The sequence below is a fragment of the Nomascus leucogenys genome, chromosome 13 (genome assembly GCF_006542625.1).
Source record: "Nomascus leucogenys isolate Asia chromosome 13, Asia_NLE_v1, whole genome shotgun sequence".
NCBI lineage: Eukaryota > Metazoa > Chordata > Mammalia > Primates > Hylobatidae > Nomascus > Nomascus leucogenys.
In genome coordinates this window covers 96,810,086-96,837,430 of record NC_044393.1, presented here as the reverse complement: position 1 = coordinate 96,837,430, position 27,345 = coordinate 96,810,086, and the positions used below count along the sequence as shown (strand labels likewise).

The 27,345-nt window shown below is 41.6% G+C and overlaps 1 protein-coding gene across 2 annotated transcripts in view; it reads right to left on the bottom strand.

Annotated features, from left to right (window-relative positions):
* CNTNAP2 (contactin associated protein like 2) overlaps positions 1–27,345 on the bottom strand; it is a 2,305,108-nt gene that overhangs the window by 243,749 nt on the left and 2,034,014 nt on the right. For both annotated transcript variants that reach the window (XM_030826021.1, XM_030826023.1), the window contains one exon: positions 7,793–8,029. In XM_030826021.1, coding sequence (XP_030681881.1) covers positions 7,793–8,029 — 237 coding nt within the window. The remainder of the gene's footprint in view (positions 1–7,792; positions 8,030–27,345) is intronic.

Genomic DNA, 27,345 nt, shown 5'->3' with positions numbered 1-27,345 from the left:
TCAAACCTCCTGTTCCAACTGAAACTGAAAAAGAAGAGACTGTGACAAGTTTATCTCCCTACTGATGTGAAAGTGTCTTCCAAGCTGGGATTGTTAAGACTGGGTAGGTAGACCTGAGGAAAAATGGCCATTTTCACTAACAGCTTAGCTGGTTTCACATAGGGGTGAAATTCTAAGATGCATACTTTCAATATTTCTCTTCCTCCTCTCTCTACTTGTTTATAATATTTTGTATTAATTAATTTTCTCTCCAACCTGCTCTAAAAGGGTAGACAATGGATTTACTCTGGTCCCTGTTCCATACTGAGACGTCTGGAACAGATTTGTTCAGTCTTCCAATCGCTTTCGGCAAACCCACTACCTCGCATCCAACAAGAAATGTTTCTCTAGGAGGCAAGATGGAAAATCGCCTCTTCTTTAGAGGTATAATGTGGACTTGAGCCTGAGGTCTCTTGGAGCAAAAAGGAGTCTGTGACCTTTTTTTTCTGTTTTCTTTTCTTTTCTTCTCTTTCTCTCCTTCTCTCTCTCTCCTTCATTCCTTCTCTCCTCCTCCTTTCTCTCCCTCTTTCTCCTTTTTTCTTTCTTTCCCTTTCTCTTCTCTCTCACTCTTTCTCTCTCTCTCCTTCCTTCCTTCCTTCTTTCCTTCCTTCCTTCCTTCCTTCCCTCCCTCCCTCTCTCTCTCTCCCCCCACCCTGCCTCTCTACCTCTCTCTCCCTCTCTCCCTCTCTCCTCCCTCTCTCTCCCCTCCCTCTCTCTCCCTCTCTCCCTCTGTCTTTCTTTCCTCAGTCTTGCTCTGTTGCCCAGGCTAAAGTGCAGTGGCACAATCTCGGCTGACTGAAGCCTTGACCTCCTGAGCTCAAGCGATCCTCCCATCTCAGCCTCCCTAGTAGCTGGGACTGCAGGCATGTGCCACCACACCTGGCTAATTTTGTTTCTGTAGAGACAAGGTCTCACTATGTTGCCCAGGCTGGTCTTGAACTCCTGGGCTCACATGATCCTCCCACCTTGTCCTCTCAGAGTGCTGGGATTCAAGTGTGAGCCAGTGTGCCCGGCTCTCAGTGCTTTCTTGTCTCCTGATGGGCCTTGAGTCAGGAAGGGATGTAGGAGTTACTAAGGTGACCCAGCTTGGTTCTTGAAAGGACTGGATACATTGCTCCAAGACTTGCGCTATTAACAAAACCAGTCCGATATAGTGGGTGTGGTTTCCAATTGCGTCTTCCAGAATCTCTGCATACTTCTCAGCCCTTCAGGGCTTCAGAATACTTTTACTGTGCCAAAATTAAGTAGAAATGACATTTTAGGACACTGCCATTACTCCTGAAGTACCGAAATGACAATCCAGTACTCAAGGATCACTGAAATAATGCCAGTCAGGCATTTGACATTTAAAGCTATTAGGGAAGGATTAAAGGACAACATAATTAAGTAAAAACAAAAACACAACCCAAAAAGCAAAGAGCTGCTAAGAATAAATAGGACATTTGCTGTTGGACTGCTGTGTGCCAGGTCCTTCATGTGGAAATTCATTCACATTATTCCGTGTGATTTTCAAGGTATCCTTCAGAGGTAGTTACTATGTATTCCTGAAAATAAGGCTCAGTGACAAACAATTTCCCTAAGGTTACATAACAGGCATGTGAGAAAGATGGATTCAAACTGACATCTAATTCCATCATCATTTTATAGGTTGGGACTTGAATTTGCTATAAACAATTTCTTCTACCACCTTAATAATACAGATTATAAAATATTAGCTAACTTCATAACACTCAGGGAGAATAGGAGACTTAGCTGGAACACTGGGAGGGTGGCATGTTATTTGTGTGACTGTAAATGATGGAAACACCGCAATGATTGAATGACTATTCAAATCTTGGTCACTCAGTAATCCTGTGACTTTTATTCTTCAAGTTTTTTCTAAGCAATAAACAAATGAATGTTTGAGAAGAAAACAGAACTCCCTAACTCAGAAAATGGTTTCACAGTGATTAAAGAAATGTATTTTTCAACTGCAGTCCTGGTTTGGCATATGAACATGAACATTTTTATAGTTAAAAAAAGTGCAGATGAGTGAATTTGGAGATATCTTTGTGTCTCTTGATGATAAGTTCTTGCTTAACTTGGCTTGGTGAAAGGATCATAACAAGAACTGTTTTCAGCAGCCTGGACGATACCCAATTCACATGTATTCCTATCATATATTCTAGACTTGCCTGATTTTGTATCTGCAAACCATTAAAATGTTTTGGAAATTTCAGTGTAGTCAGATTCAACTATACATTCAAGACTTCTGGGCACATTAGGTATTCAATGAAGGTCTGCTCAATAAATGAGTCAATAAATGAATAAACCCTACACCTAGATGTTGCAAAAAAAATAGTGTTCAATTCTTGTATCCTATTTTTTATGATAAATTCTGCATCCAGTAATATTCTATAAATTTCTTTTTACTCAATCACAATAATCAAAAAGCTTTAAGACTAGAGGCTATGCTTTTAGCTGCTACAAAATGAAAGGAAAGGGAGTCTTGCCTCTTACTAATATGTGAACCTTGGGGCAGGCTACTACAACCATCTCCTTCTTGGTACAATGGGAGCACTAGCAATAGCTACTATTTCACCAGGTTGTGGTGAGGATTAAATGATGCTAACACAATTAGAAAGCTTGGCACACTGCCTAGCGGACAAGCTCTCAATAAATACCAGCTGCTATCCTTGTTAAGCGCAAGAATTAAGAAGATGGCAGATTTTTCTTAGTACTTGTATTATTTTCCTAGGAAGCCAGGAGTCTGAAAGCAAGGTGCTCTCAGGGCTATGCTTCTTACAAAACTCTAGGGAAGAATCTTTCCTTTGCTCTTCCAGCTTCTGGTAGCCTCAGGAATTCCTTGGCTTGGGGCAGTGTAACTCCGATCTCTGCCTCCGTCTTCACATGGCTTTCCTTCTATGTCTGTGAGTATCTCTGTGCCCCCTCCTCTTCCTGTGAAGATACACTCATTGTATTTAGGGCCCACTCTATCCAAGTATGACCTCATCTTAACATAATCACATATGCAAGGACCCTACTTCCAAACAACGTTGTATTCTGAAGTTCCAGGTGGACATGAATTTTGGGGGACAATAGTCAATCTACTATGGCATTTAACCACAAAAAGTAAACATAGAAATTGCTGCCTCTACTTTAGGTATGTTATTTTCTCTCTTGCTTAAAAACACAGAGAAGACACACAGAGAGTGTACTGCAAATTATGTTTCTAATTTCTGGTTAGTAATAAAAGTGACATTGATAATTATAGAATTCTTGAGTGTTTTGGGATCTGACTTTCTAAGAAGGAGCAGTTTTAATGTTAGAAAACTATCTTTGGCATGACCAAGCAACTATCCATTCGGTCCCCAATAATCCTGGGGATGACAGACCCACAATTAAACCTTCCATGGAGTCTGGGATGATTCTCCCCTCAGCCTCAGCCAATGGGGTGCCAAGGAATTCTGCAATGGAAGGGACCTACCTCCGCTGAGTTAAACTGCTGCTCATTGATGAACGTGCTGAGAAGATAGGATGCTGCTCAGTTATCTGCCAACAGATGAAGAGACTGCCTGAATGGTCTAGTTGTAGGGTTTCCAGAACGCCCTTGTGCTAGCTCCAAACCATGAAATATTCCCCAGTCAGCACTCCTACTAAAGACTAAAGTAGCCCTGGGAGAGCTAACACTTTAACTGGTGATCAAATCTTTATGCATCTATTTGAAAAAGGGCTCTGGGCTGGGTGTGGTGGCTCACGCCTGTAATCCCAGCACTTTGGGAGACTGAGGTGGGCAGATCATCTGAGGTCAGGAGTTCAAGACTAGCCTGGCCAACATGGTGAAACCGTCTGTACTAAAAATACAAAAATTAGCCAGATGTGGTGATGGGTGCCTGTAATCCCAGCTACTTGGGAGGCTGAGGCAGGAGAATCACTTGAACCTGGGAGACAGAGGTTGCAGTGAGCTGAGATTGTGCTACTGCACTCCAGTATGGGCGACAAGAGCGAAACTCCATCTCAAAAAAAAAAAAAAAAAAAAAAAAAAGAGAAAGAAAGAAAAGAAAAAAGGGTTTTGGATAAGAGGTTAGAGGAAGTCCCCTTCCCGTGTTGTTCTGACTAGTGGGGAATAGTGAGAATCAGTGCATCATGTGCAGAGCAGAAGAGATGATCATGAGGAACCTACTCAAATCCAGCCCTGTCTTCCTAGTTCAACGAAGTGACAAGACACGGTAATTTCATTTACACATTTAACTGTACACTCCAGCAAAAGAAAGGGAGAGAGGGAAAGTAGGTATGGAATATGGAGAGACAGAGATAGAGACAGGGATTGATGTAGAAATAAAGAGTGTGCTTATGGTGAAGGGAGAAGGAAGGAGGAGGAGAAAGGAAGAAGAGGAAGATGATAAGGAGGATGGGGAGGAGGGGAGAAGGAGAGGAGAGAAAAACAGAATTCAAACAGTATGGGCTGTCTGCCCACCATTCTCCTGGATGGGCTAATAATATACAGGGGTGAGACTTAGCTTATCTGTCCCCCTGGGCTATTTTATGACCTGGGCTATTTTGGGTCCCAAGCCTGTCCTAGTGTGAGCCTCTCACATAGCTGAGTGTGATACTAGTGTCTTGAGGTTTTTATTTTAATGCAACCTGACCCCAACAAGGCAGCCCTTCCTCCGGTGCCCATCTGAAGGGTGATCTCTTCAGCTGCTTGTGGAAAATGAGTTCTGCTAAATGTCTTGAGATTTAACAAATGTATTGTTTAATGTATTGAAATTTTCAAGGACAATATAATTATATAAAATTTTCACCTGACCATGCTTCTCTATTCCAGAAAGTACAACTAGACGGTCGAATAATATCTAATAAATAGCTAGATATTTTATGACCAGAGATAGTTATCCCTCAAACGTCTGGGGTAAGAACTTGGCTTCCTACTATTATTTTTCCAAAGAAGAAAAAATAATGATGTAAGAGGAAATACATCACTGTGCAAAGACTGGAAAATGTAGCTAAGCAAAAACAAAATAAGAAACATGCACACATATGTTTATTGCAGCACTATTTACATAGCAAAGACTTAGAACCATCCCAAATGCCCATCAATGATAGACCGGATAAAGAAAATGTGGCACATATACAACATGGAATACTATGCAGCCGTAAAAAGAATGAGTTCATGTCCTTTGCAGGGTCATGGATGAAGCTACAGGCCATCATTCTCAGCAAACTAACACAGGAACAGAAAACCAAACACCACATGTTCTCACTCATAAGTGGTAGCCGAACAGTGAGAACACATGGACACAGGGAGGGGAGCAGCACACACAGGGGTCTGTTGGGGGGTTGGCGGCAAGGGGAGAGAGAGCATTAGGACAAATACCTAATGCTCATGGGGCTTAAAACCTAGATGATGGGTTGATAGTGCAGCAAACCCCATGGCACATGTATACCTATGTAACAAACCTGCATGTTCTGCACATGTATCGCAGAACTTAAAGCAAAATAAAATAAGAAAAAATACTAGTATTTTTATCCTCCTGCAAAAAATACCCACAGTTAATATTTTGGTGTGTGTTCTCACAGTTTGTTTGCCTCCCCTCTGTGTGTGTGAGTGTTTTATTTTGTATAAACATGTAATCCGGCTGTGTGTGGTAGGTTGGGCCTTGCTTCATTCACCTGGCAAAATATTAGCGACGTTTTCCACATCTGCAAGCATAGACCTATACTATCAAAGGAAGGCCAGAGAAGGCCTTACATGGAGCTCATTCTTTGGCCAATGCCAAAGCTCTCTGTAGTGGCTGAGCTGTTTGGCTGAAGCACCAGCCTGAGGTCGGGGGGTCACAGGAACTGCTGTGCAGGCACCAGGCTACCTGGAGAATGAGGTCCAGAGCAGAGGCTGCATCAGGCTGGGAGATTCTTCCAGTCACTGATGGAGCTTGCCTCAGTGCAGACAAAGCTTTCCTGGACAGCTGCGGGATTCCTCTGAAACAGTTCCACTGTCATTCTACCAAGTCAAGGAGGTACTTAACTCAGAAGGATGATCGTAAATGATTTCCAAATATGTTTTGCAGTCTTCTATTTAAATTTTTTGGTTAAAGCCACTAATTGAATCAAATGAAAACTCATTCCACTAAACAGATAATAAGGAAATATTTAGATGTCTTTTGTGTAAACATGTTGAAATAATGTCAAAGGCAACACACAGGCTTCATTTAACTTTATCTGCAATGTGGGCTAAACTGGAGAGGATAAGCCCCTGCCTTTCTATTCATGACTATTGCCTATTAACCTCCAAGGGTTTTGCGTGAGCTACTGTGTTTAACCTAACTCTCCAAAAATAAAGGGATGGTGATTTTCTTTAAATTGGTACTTACCTAGTGGAATCTCTCAGGCATTAGTGCTTCCTTGATTGCATTCAGACATTACTTTGGCAAGGAAATGACTGCATTAAATTAGCATCAAGCACAATGAATGGTAATTGCAAGACTGTCATTTCTACAAGTGCAAAATTAATGTGTTCTGCAGGCCCATTCCATTGTGTGCCACAGGAAAATCATGGAACCATGTTGTTCTGAACAGAAGACTGCACTGTAATAGCACTGTTAATGTGCTATGGTATTATTCCGCAACGGTGTTCCTTTCCACCTTTGTTGTTGTCTCATGCTCATTTTTCATACCCTGTCTGGCCTAATTTGTATGCTCATATTATAGCACTGCCAGACAGTAGCCTGGATGTACAGAGAATGTTATGGAACAATTCCTCCTTCTGTGTGTGGCATCTTGTGTGAATAATGCCAGTGTAAACAATCCTCCATGTATTCATCACAGTCTGAATAGGCTACTTATGTAAAGCTTCTTATTAAGAGATGCACCAACCGTTCACAGAAAACTTTACCCATATGCTATACATTCATTTAGAAAGAGAAGAGTGATTTACATGCATTTCAATTGTAGCTTAGGAAAAGCACCAGCTCCTCCTCTCTTCATCCCTCATTTATATATGGGAAATTAAGCCACAGACCAGTTGAGTCAATTTCTTCTTCTGGTCATGCAGGATCACAGGGTAGAGTTCAAATGAAAACATGCATATGCACTGGGCTCTTGTACTCTGCTCATTGGCTCTGTGGAATCTACTGGGGATTAAAGGAATTATTCAAGACTAAAATAACCAAGTAATAACAGATGCTCTAAGCTGACCAGTTAAATGTGGTTTTTCAGCATTTCTGCAGTTTAGCTTAGGCTGAGAGTCACTCAAAGGCATCCTGAGTAAGAGTAATAATAATGATGTTAATGACTGACCAGAGGAGCTTTCTGGTGAGTATAGCTTGAATCCAGTCTCTTAGCAACTGCAGGGGGTGGGGCATCAAGACCACTGGGGTGCACAGGCTGATTCACTACAGAAATTGACTGATCAATTGCTCTATTGGAGATCCCAACGTGGGAGGGTCAGGCCTGAGTCCCCTTTTGGAGGCCACCTATTTTGTCACTCACCATTAAGATGTAATGAGACTGCCTTTGCACTGTTTCAGGCAGTGAATAATTTGCTGGAATCTGGAAGAAATTCTTTACCATACACAGAGCTTCTCTCATCTTATCAAACAAAAATGATTAGGAAATGATTTTGGTTGGAAAATTCCTACCTAAGTTGGGAGAAAAATTCTGATCATCTTAACCTCAGAATAAGGTACACTTGTTTACACACAAAAAAATCATTAAATAGATGATTTGGGCTTAAAAAGATGCGCAGAAGTGGCTCTGGAAATGGGTTCCGCCTTACCTTTGTTGCAAAATGTTCCATCGTATGCAGTATTAGAGCAATCGCAGGAGTACCCGTGGTATCTCTCTAGGCATTTGCCTCCGTTTTCACAGTTTGTTCCATAGCTGGTGCAATGGCCCGAGCATCCGGATATGAACCCAGATGTGACCTTTGCTCTTTCCTCCAGGTCAAGTGTCACCCCATTCATCCTCAAGGAGCGGATGCAGCCCAGGAAGCCCTGCTGGCCCCCAGCACCACCTGGGAATGACAGAAGGCACGGAGTTCAGAGGGAATAACTTCTGCTATTGCTTAATTCTTCATATTTTGAACAACTGTGGTAGGAGATGAGACTGCATAGCGCATCTAGTATTGTCACTTTCAAGTTGGTCCCATCTAAACAGAGAAAGTTGAAGCTTTTCTCCCAGTAGGCTATAATGCCTAATTAAAAGAGCCATCTTCTGAGAAGCAACACATTTCCTACAGAAATAAAATATTTGGAGATGCACAAAAATTATATCAGCTGTTTTGGAAGTCTAATCTGGTTTCCTATAGAAAAAGCGTTTACAGAAATCTCTAGATTCTTTGCTCTTTAATCTCACAACATCGAGTTCTGTAGCATTACTTATTGAAAAAAATACAAAGGCAGAGACATGAATGTATTAGCATAGTTAACAAGTCAATTAGTTGGAAGACATAAATCCGTTTGAAATGTGATTGTAGATCTTGGTTCTTGTCTCAAGAGATGCTTTGCTTTTAAGTTCATGTCAAGACTACCCAGGGCTCCTTGTCTGGGGTAGCTGGAAGTTGGAACTGATAACTTTACACAGAAATCAGCTAAATCACATTTATTGCTAGATTAGATCAGATTTCATTGCTTTTGTCTAAATGTCATTACAAGACATATAGCACAATGAGCACGTTCACTGTGATTTTTGGAGTAAGTTATAGAGTTGGACTGAGGTTCATGAGCATGAAAATATTAAAATATTCCCAAGAAATTTCTTTCTTTTTTTAAATTTTATTATTATTATACTTTAAGTTTTAGGGTACATGTGCACAACGTGCAGGTTTGTTACATATGTATACATGTACCATGTTGGTGTGCTGCACCCATTAACTCGTCATTTAACATTAGGTATATAGAAAGATTCATTGAAGCACTCTATCACAAATGGATTTAATTGTGTCTGTAGTATTCTTAGTTATAATCTTTTTAAAGCAGCTGGTATAAAAGGAGGAACTCAAATTTATATACATGTCTGTATCTTAGAGTAACAACTTTTCTGGAAACTCATCTAAAATGAATAGTAGGTAAAATGTTGAAAGAAATAGGTGACGAGGATTTAGAAAAGAAAATACTGTTAATAAAAATAAAACCCAAGTTTCTCTTTCATTGAGGGCTACAGACTAGGCACTCAATTAAGTACCTTATATATGCTATTCACCTGGTCCTCACAACAACTTATCAAAGTAGATATTATTTGCATTACTCCCATTGTACAGATGGAGAAACTGAGGCTTGGGAAGTTAAGAAGTTTACTCGAGGACTCATAGTTCCTCAGTGGCAACTGTATCACATCTGTCTTATTCCTAAGGCAACAAACAGGGTTTATTGTCTTAAGCCCTGTTCTGTGTAGACCACCTAATACCGAGAAGAACTCTCCAGTCAGGGGCCTCATAGATGTACATGTTTCTGAGATGTAGATTTGGAGGTCTTTGAACATGGAGTAGTCAGTAGGGTTACTGGAATTCAGGTAAGATCAGTAGGCTGTGGATTGATTCTTATCACTTACTCTATTATTTTAAGAAAAGTCATAAACTCCAGTAGATTCATCAGACAGGACTGGAAGATGAAAGCCTTTAGTGGCAGAGATGAATTAGCATCCACTTATGCCTGTAAACCCCCATCAGTGAAGTGGCAAATGAGCTGCTGTACCATCTCTGTAAACCCAAGCCTTGCAGTTCTCTCACTGGGGGACACATCGGTTTGAATCACGACTCCCTCGGGAGTATCTGATTTCTTCTAAAATATTTGAATAGAGAAGTGAAGAGAGTCCAGTGCCTTTTTTGATCAAAGCTATGAGATAGTAGATGGCAAAAGAAGTTATTAAAAACAACTACTTTGAAGGATTTCCCATTCTGCCATCTGTTTGTCAACTGGGCTTCACACCTCTACGCTGAAGAGAATTAGGGCTTTTGCCTGATTTGGAAGAATTTCAACCCTCTAGTTACTCCTTGTGTGTCAGAATTTCAATTTGGCTTCTATCGTCTTAGCCATTATGGCTTTGGTCCTTGCAATAAGGGCTTTCCAAAAGGCATTTTATTAAATAAATGTCTGGCCTTAACAATTTTTTTATCATTAGTCAATTAAGACAATTATATTCTATCAAAATATGCTAAAATGTAAAAATCATTTTTAGATCTCCCCATCTCTTTTTGCCTGGTGATCAATATACAGTCATTGTGGTAACTATAAACGTACTGAGAAGCAGAATACAAAACAGATTCTGTTATGCTACTCAGATTTAACTACTTTCACTTTTAGGGAACAGCCTTTTTTATTTTTCTAGGAACATACATATGTGTAAATAAAAAGGAAGAAGTGGAATCATAATATACACAGTGTTTTGAAACTTGCTTTATGCACTTAACATATCATGAAACTTTTTTTTTTTTTGAGATGGATTTTCACTGTTGTTTAGGCTGGAGTGCAGTGGCGTGATCTCAGCTCACTGCAACCTCCGCCTCCTGGGTTCAAGCAATTCTCTTGCCTCAGCCTCCCAAGTAGCTGGGACTGCAGGCACACACCACCACACCCAGCTAATTTTTGTATTTTTAGTAGAGACGGGGGTTTTACCATGTTGGCCAGGCTGGTCTCGAACTCCTGACCTCGTGATCTGCCTGCCTTGGCCTCCCAAAGTGCTGGGATTACAAGTGTGAGCCACCGTGCCCAGCCTTTGCAACATTCTCCAAGCAATAAATGTACAACGAGAACATCTTGCTTAGTATCTGCATGGCATCCCATTCTGTGAATGCACTATCACTTATTTTGCTCTTGCACCACCATTGGACTTGTAAGCTTTTAAAATTTTCCACTTTATAGGATACTATAATAATATAATCTTTATGAAAACCTTTGCACACTTGTCGTCCAGTTTTTCCTTAGAATTGATTCTTTAGAATTAGTTAATCATACTTTTAAGTCTAATTGCTAGGATGAGGGGCATATACATTTTAAATATATTTTCTTCTAAGAAGAATTTACCAATTTCTAATTCACCAGTAGGGTATGAGATTATCATCTTCTCCACACAAGTCTAATATTGGTCAGTGTCTTTTTGTATTCATGCCAGTTTGCTTGATGGGGGCAAAAAGGATTCACTGTTTAAATCTGCATCGCCTCAAATACTGTGAGTTGAGTAATTTTAATGTTTTCCCTTTTCTTATTTTTTGTTTCTTTGTGTCCTTCGCTTTTTGCTGAGAATAGAAGAGAATATATTTCTTATTGATTAATAACAATATGAGCTTTAACTCTTTGTTATAAATAACCCTTTATTGCAACTGTATCTTTCCCGTTTGTGTCTTTTGACTTCTCTATGGTGTTTCTTTTTCCCTATGAAAGTTTTGCATGTTTTTGTAGTCACACCCACCTGTCTTATTTGTGTGATTTCTGCCTTTGGTCAGAGGCTTATAAAGATCTTCTATAATACAAAATAATATGATTATTCAACTATATTTTCCTCTAACATTTTTGTGATTTTGCTTCTCTCCACATGTTAACCTTTTGTCTATCTGGGATGTATCTTAATTTGGAAACAATTGGTATTTCATGGATCTTCAGCAATGATTGAGAGTTTGAAAAGACTCTGAATGTTAACACGATGAAGAATGGAGATATTTTTCTTTTTTTTAATTATACTTTAAGTTTTAGGGTACATGTGCACAACGTGCAGGTTAGTTACATATGTATCCATGTGCCATGTTGGTGTGCTGCACCCATTAACTCATCGTTTACATTAGGTATATCTCCTAATGCTATTCCTCCCCCCTCCCCCCACCCCACAACAGTCCCCAGTGTGTGATGTTCCCCTTCCTGTGTCCATGTGTTCTCATTGTTCAATTCCCACCTAGGAGTGAGAACATGCGGTGTTTGGTTTTTTGTCCTTGCGATAGTTTACTGAGAATGATGGTTTCCAGCTTCATCCATGTCCCTACAAAGGACATGAACTCATCATTTTTTATGGCTGCATAGTATTCCATGGTGTACATGTGCCACATTTTCTTAATCCAGTCTATCGTTGTTGGACATTTGGCTTGGTTCCAAGGCTTTGCTATTGTGAATAGTGCCGCAGTAAACATACACGTGCATGTGTCTTTATAGCAGCATGATTTACAATCCTTTGGGTATATGCCCAGTAATGGGATTGCTGGGTCAAATGGTATTTCTAGTTCTAGATCCCTGAGGAATCGCCACACTGACTTCCACAATGGTTGAACTAGTTTACAGTCCCACCAACAGTGTAAAAGTGTTCCTATGTCTCCACATCCTCTCCAGCACCTGTTGTTTCCTGACTTTTTAATGATCGAGAATGGAGATATTTTTCAAAGGGTCAATTGGCAGAGCAAATAAATCTAATCATATTTTTATTATATCATTAAGGCAGATATGTAGATCTATTCATGGATAATTAATTATTTATATATACAGGGTTCATTTCAGAAAGGATTTAGTGGGGCAGAGTTTTCTCACTCTGCTTCTGTCTTGATTCTTGGGTCTTTGGTCTTCTTAAGTTCTACGTGGATCCACCTCCCTTCCTGCACTTGTGTTTGTGGATCTTTCCTTCTTAGGATCATCAACTGTTTCTACTCAGTTGTGTGGCTTTCATCAAATTACATAATCTCTCTCAGCAACAGTTTCCCCATCCACAGAAAAAGGATGCTGAACTAGACGGTGTCTCTGACTCCTTCCAGCTCTGAATTGCTCTGGCTCACAGTTCACAAGCTCTCCCTCTGGACCTGTGTCTTTTTTCCGAATTTCAGTAAACACTCTCAAATTCTATTAAATCTCTTCCTTGCTCGATTTTTCTTTCTTTGCACCGATGTCTGACTTTTTTTTTCTCCCTCTTTTAACTGGGTGTAACATATGACTGTAGTCTAGTTTGTATTTGTTGTGTTCATTAAATAAAGTTTTGCTCACGCCTGTAATCCCAGCACTTTGGGAGGCCAAGGCGGACAGATCATCTGAGATCAGGAGTTGGAGACCAGCCTGGCCAGCATGGTGAAACCCCATCTGTACTGAAAATACAAAATTAGCTGGGCGTGGTGGCATGCACCTGTAATCCCAGCTACTTGGGAGGCTGAGGCAGAAGAATTGCATGAACCCGGGAGGCAGAGGTTGCAGTGAGCCGAGATCATGCCATTGCACTTCAGCCTGGGCAAAAAAGAAGGAAACTCTGTCTCTAAATAAATAAATAAATAAATAAAGTTTTGTACTCCCTATTCATAATTTATAAAGCAGGTGAGTGAAATATCATTTCTCACTCTATAAAGGAAAACTAAATAAATTAAGCTCTTTTCTTGCTTAGGTAGTCCCTGATTTATTTAAATGGGACAGTGAACTAGAAAGTACTTTTTCTGATCTAGTCAATATGAAGAAAAATCTTCTATCCTGAAAACGATAGACATTATATATTACGTAAAAGACATTAATGCACTAGAATCAGTGAAAATTATTTGAGTTCCACTTAGGCACTCTGTAGAAATCTTTCTTGGTGACAAATGTCGTAAGTTTAAATTATAGGTCTTCAAGCAAAAACACTACTTAACCCTTGTTAATTAGAAAATCAAGACATTGTCATGGTAGAGAGCCCCTGCCATGCAAGGGCTTCACACACGTTAGTCAGACCTATGATAATTATCCAAGGTGAGATGTGGGTTTAATTTGTAAATCATTTTTTCTTGTGAAATGCTTTGCAAGTATTGCAATTAAAGATTAATTATGAAAATGCTGTAACTACCCATAATGAATAATACAACTGTAAAATGCACAGAAGATTGGGACAAAATAATCAGCTATTAAGCAAAAAGGGCAAAAACAATGATCAAGAGGAATTATAAAAAAAATACACGGTCCTCAAATTCAGAACTTAATAGTTTTCTAAAGAGCTAAGTTGGGTCCCTGAGTACTTTTGCCCAAAGAGACTGGCCACTAATTCACCATAGAAAGGAATCACACTAAAGGCCACACACATAAAATCTAATTTATTCACTCAAAAAATATTTATTGCACGCCTACTATGAGCCAGGCCTTGTTTTAGAAGTTTTGTTTGTCTGCTTCATAGTAATGAAGCAAAACACACGAAAGTCTCTGCTCTTGTGGAGTTTATATTCTTGCAGGCAGAAAGAGAAATTTAACAACAAACTCAATAAGAAAATAAAATATACTGTGTGTTAGAAGGTGGTAACCTCTGTGGAGAAAAAAGTCATAGAGGTGGGATCCAGAGTTGGAGTGGGGTAGGGGAGGCTGCAATTTTAAGTAGGGTGGTTAGGATAGGCCCCACTGAGGAAGTGACAGAAAGGGGATCATGAGCTTGTCCATGGAGAGAGGGCTCCAGGAAAAGAGGTAAGGGGGTGCCATCCTGCAAGTAGGGGAGGCCCGTTGGAAGGGAAGGAAGCGTGAGATGAGAGCGGTTGCAGGATGCTCAGAAGAGCAAAGCCATTGCATGATCAGTTCATGAGTGAAAGGCGTCAGGAAAGCCATTTCTAAAATGATGATGAAGACATGCTTCTTGCCTGCAGGTTAATCCCAATGTGATCACAAATAGCCTCACGATGATGCCAGGCACAATTTGATGTATGGGAGGCAGCAAGCAGGGATGAGGAAAGCATGAACTGTGGCCACAGAGATCTACTTCTATGTGTTGGCTTCGCCGCTCATGGCGTGTGAGCTTCCCAGGTCCTATTTGGGCCTCAGTCTCCTTACGTGTGGCATTGGCATAACAATATGCACCTCGTAGGAGTGTGTTAATAACAGATAATGCACTTCTTTGCACTAGTTACTAGTAGCTGTTACGATTATTGCTATTATTGAGCATAGGCACATTCTATAGAAGCACAGAGTTGGAATAAATTAAATATGGCTGAGATGATGTGTATATAAATCTGATACTAGAGGTATCAGAAGTGCTATGGACTGAACTGTGTCCCCTCAAAATTCGTCTGTTGAATCCCTAACCTCCAATGTGACTGCATTTGAAGATGGGACCTTTAAAGAAGTACTTAACATTAAATGAGGCCATAAAGGTGAGACCTAATCCAGTAGAATTGGTGTTCTTCTAAGAAGAGGAACAGACACTGGGGATGCTCTTGCACAGAGAAAAGATCAAGTGAAGACACAGCAAGAAGACAGCAGTCTGAAAACCCAGAAGAGAAGCCTCAGAAGAAAGCAACCCTACTGACACATTGATCTTGGACTTCCAGCTTTTAGAACTGTGAGAATGTTTATTGTTTTAGAACTGTGAGAATGTTTATTGTTTAAGCCACCAGGCTATGGTGTTCTGTTAGAGTAGCCCAAGCAGACCAAGACAATGAGGAAGGGTTATCAAGCTCGGGCTGATCTAGACTTCCCTGAGAAAGTGACCTTGGGGTCCCTCTTCCCACTGCACTGTTTCCATGGAAAGTACAGAGTTAGAGCCAGGTATGGTGGCTCACGCTTGTAATCCCACCAGTTTGGGAGACTGAGGCAGGTGGATCACCTGAGTTCAGGAGTTTGAGACCAGCCTGGCCAACATGGTGAAACCCTGTCTGTACTAAAAAAATAAAAAAATAAAAAAATTACAAAAATTAGCCAGACGTGGTGGCACCTGCCTGTAGTCCCAGCTACTCAGGAGGCTGAGGCAGGAGATTGGCTCGAACCCAGGAGGTGGAGCTTGCAATGAGGCAAGATTGTGCCCCTGCACTCCAGCCTGGGTGACAGCACAAAACTCCGTCTCAAAAAAAAAAAAAAAAAAAAAAGAAAGAAGAAAGAAAACACAGAGTTAGGATGGGTGTTGCTGCTATCTTATCAGTCGTGGAGGGCTGTGTCTGGACTGGAGAGCTGTGAATTAGCATAGAGTTCTTGAGCCCGTCACTGGAATGGTGTGACTGACTGGTGGGAAATGGAGCTAGGACTCTTCTGTGTCTAGGTGACCCACCCTGACCTTGGCTCTCTGGCATGGCAGCCACAGCTGCCCTGGCTAGGTCAGGGGGCAAAAGCAGCTATGTGTTTGGGCAGGTTGGGCCTTCCCAAGTTGCAATTCTGTACCTATTTCTCCTGTTCTATATGCTACCACTGTTTCTTAGGTCTGAAGCATCAACTTGAACCCATTAAAAAAAACCTGTGGTGGGTTGGGTGTGGTGGCCTATAATGCCAGCACTTTGGGAGGCCGAGGCAGGCAGATCACTGAGGTCAGGAGTTCGAGACCAGCCTGGCCAACATGGTGAAACCCCATTTCTACTAAAAATACAAAAATTAGCCGGGCGTGGTAGTGCCCACCTGTAATCCCAGCTTCTTGGGAGGCTGTGGCAGGAGGACCACTTGAACCTGGGAGGCAGAGGCTGCAGTGAGCTGAGATTGTGCCACGGCACTCCAGCCTGGGCAACAGAACAAGACTGTGTCTCAAAAAAACAAAACAAAACAAAACAAAACAAAAAATACCTGTGGTGTCAGTGCAGGTGTGTAAAATATAAACCCAGTTATCTGGTTGAATTGAGAAGAGCAGAATGGCCAAGAGGCTTCAGTGGTGTAGAGAGGTAGAGAGTTAAAGGAAATTGCTCCACATTCTTTAGTGCAGAGCAGCATGATTGACAAGTATTGATCAGTGGTTTCTCTGTCAGCTAGATATTGGAAGGCAAGTATGAAAAAAGTTTTCACATACTGAGAGAACTGGGGTTTGGAAAATTGCTTTTTCAGATGACGCTCATGAGTGCTCACTCATAACTCCATCAATAGGATGGATTTTTTTCAGTTCGTTATTATTGCCTGGATTTTCTTGTGTCCTCAGAGTAAAGGACATGCAGAACATGTGAATCCAAACTATTAAACTAGAAGAAAGCTTCAACATAGAGACTGAAGGGACACTGGGTTTCCATAGTATAAAGCACTCCTATGGGTCCAAATGTGAAATGTTACGCAATGCGGGTGGAGCTAAGTGGTCTGATTCATTGTAGAGGCTATGGTGGCAGGATAAGCATGGTAAAATATTGGCTATTTCAAAAACCAATATTAATTAAATACTAGAAGTATCAGCCACTATTCCAGAACTTCACTCTCAGAGCTAGATATTATTATCTCCATTTTACAGACTAGTGAACTGAGAATAAGAGAGTTAATTTATTTGATGTCATATAGCCAGTAAGTAGCCAGAACTCACACCCAGGCTGGCTAGCTTTTAAGCCTGCACTCTTACTATGCTCTGGCTGCCGTTTGATTTTTGGGTTACATCATATAAGGCACTTTCTTCTCCTACGTCTGATATGCTTCTAGACATTGCTGTACTTAGGTATACAAAATGCTGATAGAGCGATTAATACCTGAGGCAAGACATTTACCACCTGCCAGAACACTGTCTTTCATTCATTTATTTTTTTGGCACGGTTTTGCTCTTTGGCTCAGGTTGAGTGCAGTGGTGCAGTCATCGTTCACTGCAGCCTTGACCTCCCGAGCTCAAGCAATCCTCCTGTCTCAGCCTCCTGAGTAGCTGGGATTACAGGCACATGTCACCATGCCTGGTTAATTAATTTTTTTTTTTTTTGTAGAGACAAGGTCTTGCTATGTTGCTCAGGCTGATCTTGAACTACTGGATGGAAGGGCTCCTCCTGCCTTGGCCTCCAAAAGTGTTAGGATCACAGGCATGAGCCATTGCACCTGGGCAGACCATTGTCTCTAAAGCTACAAGGATGGCTGAAGCCAAAAGGGGAAATGCAATACTCACAGAGCCAGGAATGTCAATGTCCAAATTAATCTCTAAGCCAACAAAGAGAAGACACTTTTTTGATGCTGTCATTGAGATCATATTTATTTCTTAGTCCAAAAGCTCAATACTACAGTTTTGAAACCAAGGCAGTTATGGGCTTTGGCCACTGCTAAAATGGTGGATGATGGATCCTTTCCTTAAGCTCAGTCTGACAGCACTGATTTCAGAAGCCATTGCTTTACAGTGGGACCTACAGTTCCAAGTTGCATCTGAAAGTGGGGATATGAGAGAATAGAGTGCTAAACCACTACTTTCTAGTTGGATCCAAACTTCAAATTATTAATAGCTATTTTAGTAAACTTTGATAAACCCAGACGTCAAATAGAACTCTTGTCTAAATACATTTTTGCAAATATCTTTAGGTTATTATTCACATTACGTGTCCTGCTGGTGAGTTTTGTCATCTTTGAAGCAAAATAAGCATCCTCTTTCTGCTGATCTTCATGTATCTGCCCCTCCCCCTCTCCTGCCTCCATCTGTCTTTTAAAGTCTCTATTTAAACATTCGTATCTAGTCTTTTTTTAAATCCAGAGTCAAGAATCCCTGGTGTTATTATCCAAGCTGGCACCTTGTTCTCTTCACTCTCAGACTTCACATACAAGCCTCTGAGGATGCTAGTCCCAGGTTAAGCCTGGGATGGATCCGTGAGGGATTAGTATAGCTCTGATGACCAAGCCTCATGGGTGTATCAGCCGTCCAATGCAAAGGGGTGGAGGAAAAAGAAGAGAAGCTTGGGGATTGAGGAAAAGGGAAAAGGTGGGGGAGTTGGCAGAGAGGCTGAGAAAACAGAAGAATGGAGTGTTTTGATGTCAAGATTTCAAGGAGGGCACAGTAACAATTGTTAAATAAGAGCGAGAGGTCAAGGAAAATCAGACAACAGTAACAGGCTATTGGATTTGGTTATTTCTGAGACAGACACTTCAATATAGCAATAAGATGCCTATTAGTGGAGGAACGGGTAGTGAGAGGCTAGATTTAGTGGTATAGATACACCACTGGTTTAAGAATCAATGACAGTGGAAGATGGCTGTCCCCTGTCTAGGTGGGAGTGAGGTACTTTGAAGTTGTGTGCGTGTGTATGGGAGGTGGCTGAGGGACATGGACTGGCAACAAGGAAGGGTTGAGAGGGATGACAATGCCAGAGGTTTGTCCTGAGGCAGGAGTTTTTCTTTGCCCCCTCAACTTTCCAGGAGGAGCTCAGTGCAGGCCCTGAACTTTTGTTTTTCCTTGTAGGAAGACAATAATAAAGGCAGCATTTGGAAATCTCAAGGGAATATGCTTGAACACAGAAGGCGAAATGACAGGACCTCTGAGGACAGCAAGCACTATGAAATAAGGGCAAGAAGCAGAGCTGAAGACACAGAACCAATGACAGCAGAAAACCGTAGGATTTGCATAAAAGACACCTTTGTTATGGTGCCGACATGAAGCGGCAGCAAAATTAGCAGAATCATACCTTCCTGATATTGGAGACACGGGACAATGACAAACTATATGTATAAGAATTAGTTGGAGATATTGAAGTGAAAAATCTATAATTGTCAAAGTAAAGATATCCTTGGAGGGGCTGAATGGCAGAACAGATAAAGCTGATGAACATTGTCGTGGGTTGGGATATTGGGTCAAGAAACCTTCCATGAAGACAATAGGAATGAATAAAGAGATTAAAAGAATAAAACAAAAGTCAAGAATTATGGAGGGTAGAAGCGTCAACATCTGCATAATAGTGGCTTCATAAGAAAAGAATAAACACAGGGAAGAAACTATTTGAAGAAATATCTGGTATTTCCAGAACAAACAATATTAGAGTTCAAATGGAAGGCACTCATGAAGTGCTTAAACAGAGTAGGTAAGAAAAACAACCACCACCAAAACCAAAAAACAACACCTTCATCAATAGCTGTGGATCTGAACCAGAGACCCCCAGCCCCAGGGATCCTTCCGATCCATGTACAGGAGTCACAAGTCTTGAGAACATAGATGGAAAAAATATTTCATCTTTATTTTCACTGCCAAGTCAAAATTATAGGAGTAATTGGTCCAAATGGATTTTTGAAAGGTTCAGCAACATGAAATCTAAGAGGAACATTTAAACAAAAGGATACAAACAGCTGTACAAAAAATGCCAGGTCATAACAGGAATATTAACAACAAGAAGAAGGCTAGCATAGTAGTTTGTTCATTTATTATCTTTTTTTTTTTTTTTTTAAGAGTTAGGGTCTCGCTCTGTCCCCAGGCTGCAGTGCAGTAGTGTGATCACGGCTCACTGCAGCTTTGACCTCCTGGGTTCAAGCCATCCTCCTGCCTCAGCTCCAGAGTAGCTGAGACTATAGGCACACATCATTATGCCTGGCTAGTGTAGTCATTTTCTCTTTCTTTTGAGACAGGGTCTTACTCTGTTACCCAGGCTGGAATGCAGTGACACAGTCACGGCTCAGTGCAGCCTAGACCTCCTGGGCTCAGGCGATCCTCTCACCTCAGCTTCCCAAGTAGCTGATATTACAGGTGTGTGCCACCACATCCAGCCAATTTTTGTATTTTTTGGTAGAGATGGGGTTTCACCATGTTGCCCAGGCTGGTCCTGAACTCCTGGGCACAAGAGATTTGCCTACCTCAGCCTTCCACAGTGCTGGGATTACAGGCGCGAGCCACTGCACCCAGCAGTGTAGTAGTTTTAAGAGCAGAAACAAAACTGTGAGATTTAAAAAAAAATGTCATAAGGAACGAAGATGGAAATGATATACTGGTACAAGGAACAATAAATCAAGAAGATCATGAACACGTCTAACTAGCAAAACAGACTTCAATTACCCGAAGCTATCACTGATAGAACTATCGATAGAAATTCAGTAAATAAAGTTTAAAATTTATACTCAGAAACTGATAGGTCAAGCAGTGCTTAGTGAAATTAGGTACACACATACTCTATGACTCAGTAATCCTGGGGACACACACAGGCACACACACACACAAAACATCCTCACACAGGTGGCGGAGAATGCACATAAATATATTACCCGGAGGGTTATTCGTGGTGGCAGAGTTGCAGGAAACCTAGGTATTCATCATTAGGGGAGAGAATAAATGATGCGTGGTAAATACACATAATGGAGCACTATGCACATAGTATTCAGAGAACTACTCAAATAGATCTTAACAATATAAGGCAGAGGGAAGAGAGTAAGAAACAGAATGAGATCTGTAGTACAATGTCACCTATATAAAGCATGGCACACAAGAGACAACACTGAATTTCCACAATGATATGTATACTTTGAACAAATATATAGAGGGTAGGACTAGAAGACCATCCATAAAATACATTTCAGTGGGTGCTGGCGATGGCGAGAGGGTGAAGCTGGCAATGGTGAAGAAAAAACGTAATAAAATGAAATTGAAATGAAAGAGGAACATTATTAGGATGTGACAATAGGACCGTGAAAGGAAGAGAGACCCACACAATATCCTGCACATCAGAAGGCCTTGAAAACACGAAGGAGCAGAAACCAAACTGTGAGATAAAAACATGAGAGGGAAGCGTCTGATGGGAAACAACCCTGTTTATCTGAACGCGGAATACTAAAAGTGGGCCTCTTTTTTCTCACGCTCATAGTGTACTGTGGGAGGAAATATGCGGCTGCGAGGACCTATCCCTTCTTCAATATTTGTGTCATTGATACTAATTTATTTTATTATACTCTTTTTCTGTGGGACAGTTGCCATTTATTATCATGAAGTTTAGTTCAGTCCTTATTGGAAAGATAAAAAATCTATATGAGAAATTATTTGATATATTTGTTGAAAAATATTTTTCCATATTGATTGCAAAAGTGGTAACTTTACATTAAAATGTCTTCTCTGCATCAGACCATTCCAATTGCCATGAGAATGTTGGAAGAAAGACCGGAGTCCCTGAAGCATTTAGTCTCGTGACACATGGGAAGGTGAACCTTTACTTTCTTAGGTTCAGAATGTTCATCGTAAAGTTTCTACCCATATAATATAGTTAACAGATTATCTTTTAGTTAGTTGGGAGCTCAAAAGACATTAAAAGTACACTGTTGATTTGATTATTTGGGAGCACATTTAAAAAAAGGCAAAAATTGTCCAGGCGCGGTGGCTTATGCCTCTAATCCTAGCACTTTGGGAAGCCGACGCCAGCGGATCACAAGATCGAGAGATCGAGACCATCCTGGCCAACATGGTGAAACCCTGTCTCTACTAAAAATACAAAAATTAGCTGGGTGTGGTGACGTGTGCCTGTAGTCCCAGCTACTTGGGAGGCTGAGGCAGGAGCATTGCTTGAATCCGGGAGGCGGAGGTTGCAGTGAGCCGAGATTGCACCACTGCATTTCAACCTGATAACAGAGGGAGACTCCGTCTCAAAAAAAAAAGAAAAAAAAAAAAAGAAAAAAAAGCGCAAACATTGTACCTATCATCACTCACTTCCTATGGTAATGCTCTGACTGAAAGGTAGCTGGAATTGCAAAAGTCAATTAGTTTTGATCCCTAAAGGGCAAAGGGCAGAAAATGTACATAGCAACTATAAGTAGGAAGGGGCCATCCTTTGCCCTTAGTGGGGTAGTAGGTGGAGATGGTTCTATTGAGAAGATAGCAGCTGACTCGAGTGTGGTGGCCCGGCAGGTTCAGAGAAGAATAGAGGGCTGGTAACCCTTGTAGTGAACAGTTATGAAGGAGAAGGCATTTCTTGGAGGAGCTTCTATATTTTACTTGCATTTTTGCTTTGCATATAGTTGATTGATTTCAATGTAGTATTTTTTTTACTAGATTTTGTCCAGCAAATTAATTTACTCTTTAACATATGGCAAGGGTTTCTAATGATGACATCACTCCCTATTTCTATCCCAGAGAGAACTAAGAACTAGTTACAAGGGTTGGGGTAGAAACTCCGCATTAGGATTCCAGCCAGCATCACAACTACTGCCAAACAGGCAAGACCTCAATGTGACATCAGGAAGACTGAAAACTATGCTCGGGCTCTAGATTGATCTGAAATGCTGTCTTTCATAATATGCTGACTTTCTCTGCGACTTTTTTTTTTTTCTGCTGCTGCTGCTTCTGTCATGCTTTATTTCAGTCTGTGGTTCCCAGTAAAAAGATATTTCCCAAGATGGTAAATATCATCAAATTTTGAGAAAAGAATTCTGGAGAAGGTTTACAAGGAAAAACCCTTCTTGCTTTGGAAAGGAGATGATCTAATTTCGAATACGGGTATGAACCCAGAAAAATCACAATCATTTATTCATCCAAATGTTTGCTCAGCAAATATTTATTGGGTAACCATTGCCCAGTTGTTATTGGACCCTGTCCTCAGTCTATGCTGTATGTAGCTTACCTTCTAGGGGGAGGACACATAAATAAACATTTTCATTTATTTCTGAATAATAATAATTTTCTGGAGTTTCAACACCCTCTAGAGGTTTCCCATTGGTTACTTGGTATATGCCATATGTAAATGAAGAAGATGAAGTCAAGTGACAAAGTCATTTACTCAGAATGCACCCTATGTAAACGGCAAGGATGTCACTCAGTGTGTGGTGTAGGTAAATGGAGAGGATGAAGTGAAGCTACACAGCCATTCACCTTCCTGTCATTGCTGAAGTGTTCCCATTTGATTTAGTTCCAGGAAGTCAGCATGAATCTGCCTATCTTCCCTGCCTCCAGACCCTATTCTCCTGCCTCAGATGCATTTGAGGGACAGTCTGGAGGTAGAGTCACATGGCTTACTATTGGATAGGAAGCGATGAGGGAAAGAGAAGAAAGAAAGGGAAGAAGGAAATCAAGGGTAACTCCAAATTCGGGGTGGATGGGGGGATTGGATGGTGATGCCACCTACTGAGATGGGGAGGGCTGCTGGAGGAACAAATTTCCAGGAGGCATCAAGAGTTCTTTCCCGTCATGTTTATTCTAAGACGCCCATTTAATATACAAGTTGAAACACAAAGTAGAAAGTGGGATAAGTGGATCTGGAGTTCCTGAGAGAAGAGAGGCCTGCAGATTTAAATATGAGAGACATTGGCACAAATTAGTATCAGAAGCCATTGGATGGTGGGCTGAATGAGATCATCCAGGACAATATTCGGATGAGAAGACAGGAAGGCTCTGTGACACTGCAACGCTTAGTGGAGGAAGGAGAGAATGCAGGAGAGACTAAGTGATGGCCAGCATGGTAGGAAAAATAAGCAGGACAGCACACGGCTGTGGAATCCGTGGGAAGAAAGTATTTCAGGAAGGAGAGCAGGAGACATGCTGCTGAGAGAGTCTGGAAAGCCCAGACTTAGAGATCCATGCTGACATTGACGACTTTGTAAAAGCTTTATCAAAAGAACTAAAAACAAAACAAAACAAAACAAAAGAAAACAAACAAAAAAAAACCAGAACAGATTATTTCCATGTCATACAGACTCTCGAGTAAGAAGTCGCATTCCCTGAGAAGAGTGCTTTTGCATGAAACTCTCATTGAGCCAAACCCTTTGCGTCTGACAGTGGCTCTCTGCAGGCCTAGATCTTTGCCATGGAGACTTTGTAATCTGCAGAATACCAGCCTGATGCCCAGCCTCACCGCTGCCTGTCAATTTCAGTCTCTCCCATAGACTCCATTAACTAGGAGAGTGCTCCACAAGGGGCTGGTATTGCATGTGGGGCCTGCAGATCTTCCTTGGGATGGATTCTCCCGCACGTTGTGAGAAGCTTTGGGAGCACCCAATGTCACCGCGCTTTCCCACATGCCCTCTGGGCCACAGGGTCATCTCAGTCAGGGGACGCTGGTATAGACTGACCAAGAGGGCCTGAACTTTGCCTTCAGCTTGACTAAACTTTACACAGGACCCCTCCATTCCACCCTAGACCCCTGACCTCGCTTTTTAAGAGAACTTATTTTAGAAAACTTGTTATTGTTAATTCTTTCTCTGCCTTTTTGAGATGTAAATTTTTTAAAAAGCTGTTTGCCAGTCTTACAACCCAGGAATGGCTTTTTCAAAAACTTGGGAGTCATCTCTTTGAAACGTAATCGCCAAGGAAGATAGCAGCCCGTCTCCCCTCCCTCCACGGGAAGGTGGGAGCCTAACTTCACAGGATGCCTGGCTCCAGGTTGTCAAAGTTTACTTTTCCTTTGGGTAGAGCCAATTAGCAAACACACCCTATGATCCCTCCTATCCCAGCTCTTAAAAACTTTCCCATTGTATTTTAGTGAAATAAAAAAACAAAAAATCAAAATAAAGAAACAAAATTCTCCTGCCCTTAGCTGAAGTGGAGGCGAGCTCGACTGCATTCTGGCTTCTTTACCCTGTCGCAACAGCCCTGAATGAAGATCTTCTTTGCCTGTTCAACTTTGTCCAGCGCAATTTTTGCTTTGACAAGAGGAATGATTAAAGCGCTGAGTCTTTGGGACCAAATCCCATCTCTCTCTCTTCCTAAGTGCACGACCTTGGGTGGGTCAACGAATCTTTAATGTGAGAATAAAACAAGAATTCGCAATGTTATCTACGTTATAGACTCATGTGGACTCATTGAGGGGAAGCATGGGAAGCACTTGGCCCCGGGGTTCACCAGGATGTCTCGGTCAGCATTCACGTGGTTGCTCTTGAGGCAGGTTTGCAGGAAACAGGGGCAGGCACACATTCTCTAGGTTATAATTCCTGCAATTTGAGTTGCTCATTTTTTTTTTTTTTTTTTTTGAGATGCGGTCTCACTCTGTCACCCAGGCTGGAGTGCAGTGGCATGATCTTGGATCACTGTGACCTCCGCCCACTGGGTTCAAGCAATTCTCCTGCCTCAGCTTCCCAAGCAGCTGGGACTACAGGCACCCGCCAGCAGGCCTGAGTAATTTTTGTATTTTTAGTAAAGACGGGATTTCACCATGTTGGTCAGATTGGTCTCGAACTCCTGACCTCAGGTGATCTGCCCGCCTTAGCATTCCAAAGTGCTGAAATTACAGGCATGAGCTACCGTGCCCGGCCTGAGTTGTACATTTTTTATTACCAATTTCTTAGATATGAGAAATAACCATTTTATTCATACACAGATTTGGGGGCATTTCATTATTAGAATTCTATTTTTCTCCTTTACACATAAATGCGATTTCTCTTTGGTCTCTCAACAATATTGCATTTCAGATGGCACTGGAATGATCCATTTGTGATTTTGGAATACAGAGAGTATTAACAGCAGCTGACCAAACAAGCTGTATTTTAGAATTTGGGGAGGTTGGACTCAGAGAATGGTTATAACATTTCAGTCTGTAGTTGCTTATACGTCCATTTACTAAACCTCAACTCTTTCATAAACTCAGGTTGCCACCCAGGAGAAAAAAGTCTCCTGATAGACAAAGCGTCAGAAGAAGAAGAGGCTGCGGGCTTCCCCACTCTCGGGTAGTCTCTGAGTCCTCCTGAAGACAGCATGCCTTCCACGGAGTCTCAGTCAGGCTTTCTGCCCAACGCAAAAGAGCTTGAAGCACTGAGGGTGATTTTTCAAGTCCTTTTTGGATTGCACAAAAGAGATGGTTCCCTTTAACTTCTAGAGAGATATCAGAAGAGGCCAGAGCCAAGTAAATTGAGCATGGACATTTGTCATGAGTTAAGATGACCTAGCCTCTGTCAAGGAGCCACTTGGGAGCTTGACTTCTTCCTGAAGCTGTGTGAAGTGGCCTCCAGATCGTCTAACTCTGATCTCCTCCCTTAATGACTGCCAAGAGCAGTTGCATGCTCTGGCTAGTGTCTAGCTTGCTGCGTGCTAACCCTATCCTAGTTCCCTGACCTGAACAGCCTGCTTGGCTCCCCGCAGCGGTGTTTGCTTGCCAGCTCCCGGCCATGCCCTGGGCTGGCAGCCAGTCTCCCAGGCTGGGGGCCTAGCAGATACCTTGCCTCCTCCCAGTCCTGCCACTGCTATCAGCTGTCAGGACTCAAAACTCCTTGTATGTCTCTGCCGAAGAGGGCTTTGCTCAATCCAGCCTGGCATTGTTCACGCTTAGACAATGACCATGAGCTTGTTTGCTTTCTCCACCTCCTAAGAAAAATCTGGCCCACAGACAGCTCAGGTCCAAACACCTGGGCTAGCTGAGGCTTCAGATCACCACGTGGCTTAAATGCTTCTGCTGGGCCATCCAGGGAGCTCGTCGTATGCTGGTCAGTCATTTTGGATCAAAAAATGGGAAAAGTTTCCTGCACTTTTCAGACACATACCAGCAAGTGCTTTTTTTCTTTCTATGTCTCTTAGTTTTTAAATGCATTTGTTACTTTTTGATTAAACCAGAATAATCTCTGGATTCTTACAACTTCCAAAAGACCTGCGTTAACCCTTTTGGGATGACAGCTTCTAATTATATTTTAGATGTGCAGTGAGGTGAACTGTGTCTTCTCTTTTTTTTTTTTTTCAGTTACGTTGCAAAAGGACATGTGAGCCTGGCCTCGCTAATGACACCACCTTTGCAAAGGTCACACAGCAAGAAAAGTCTAGCATGGCTGACTCCATCCTGCTTCTAGCCTCACAGCCTGGCTGTCCTTGCTCCTTCCTGGGCACAGGTCAGGCTAAACTAACCATGGG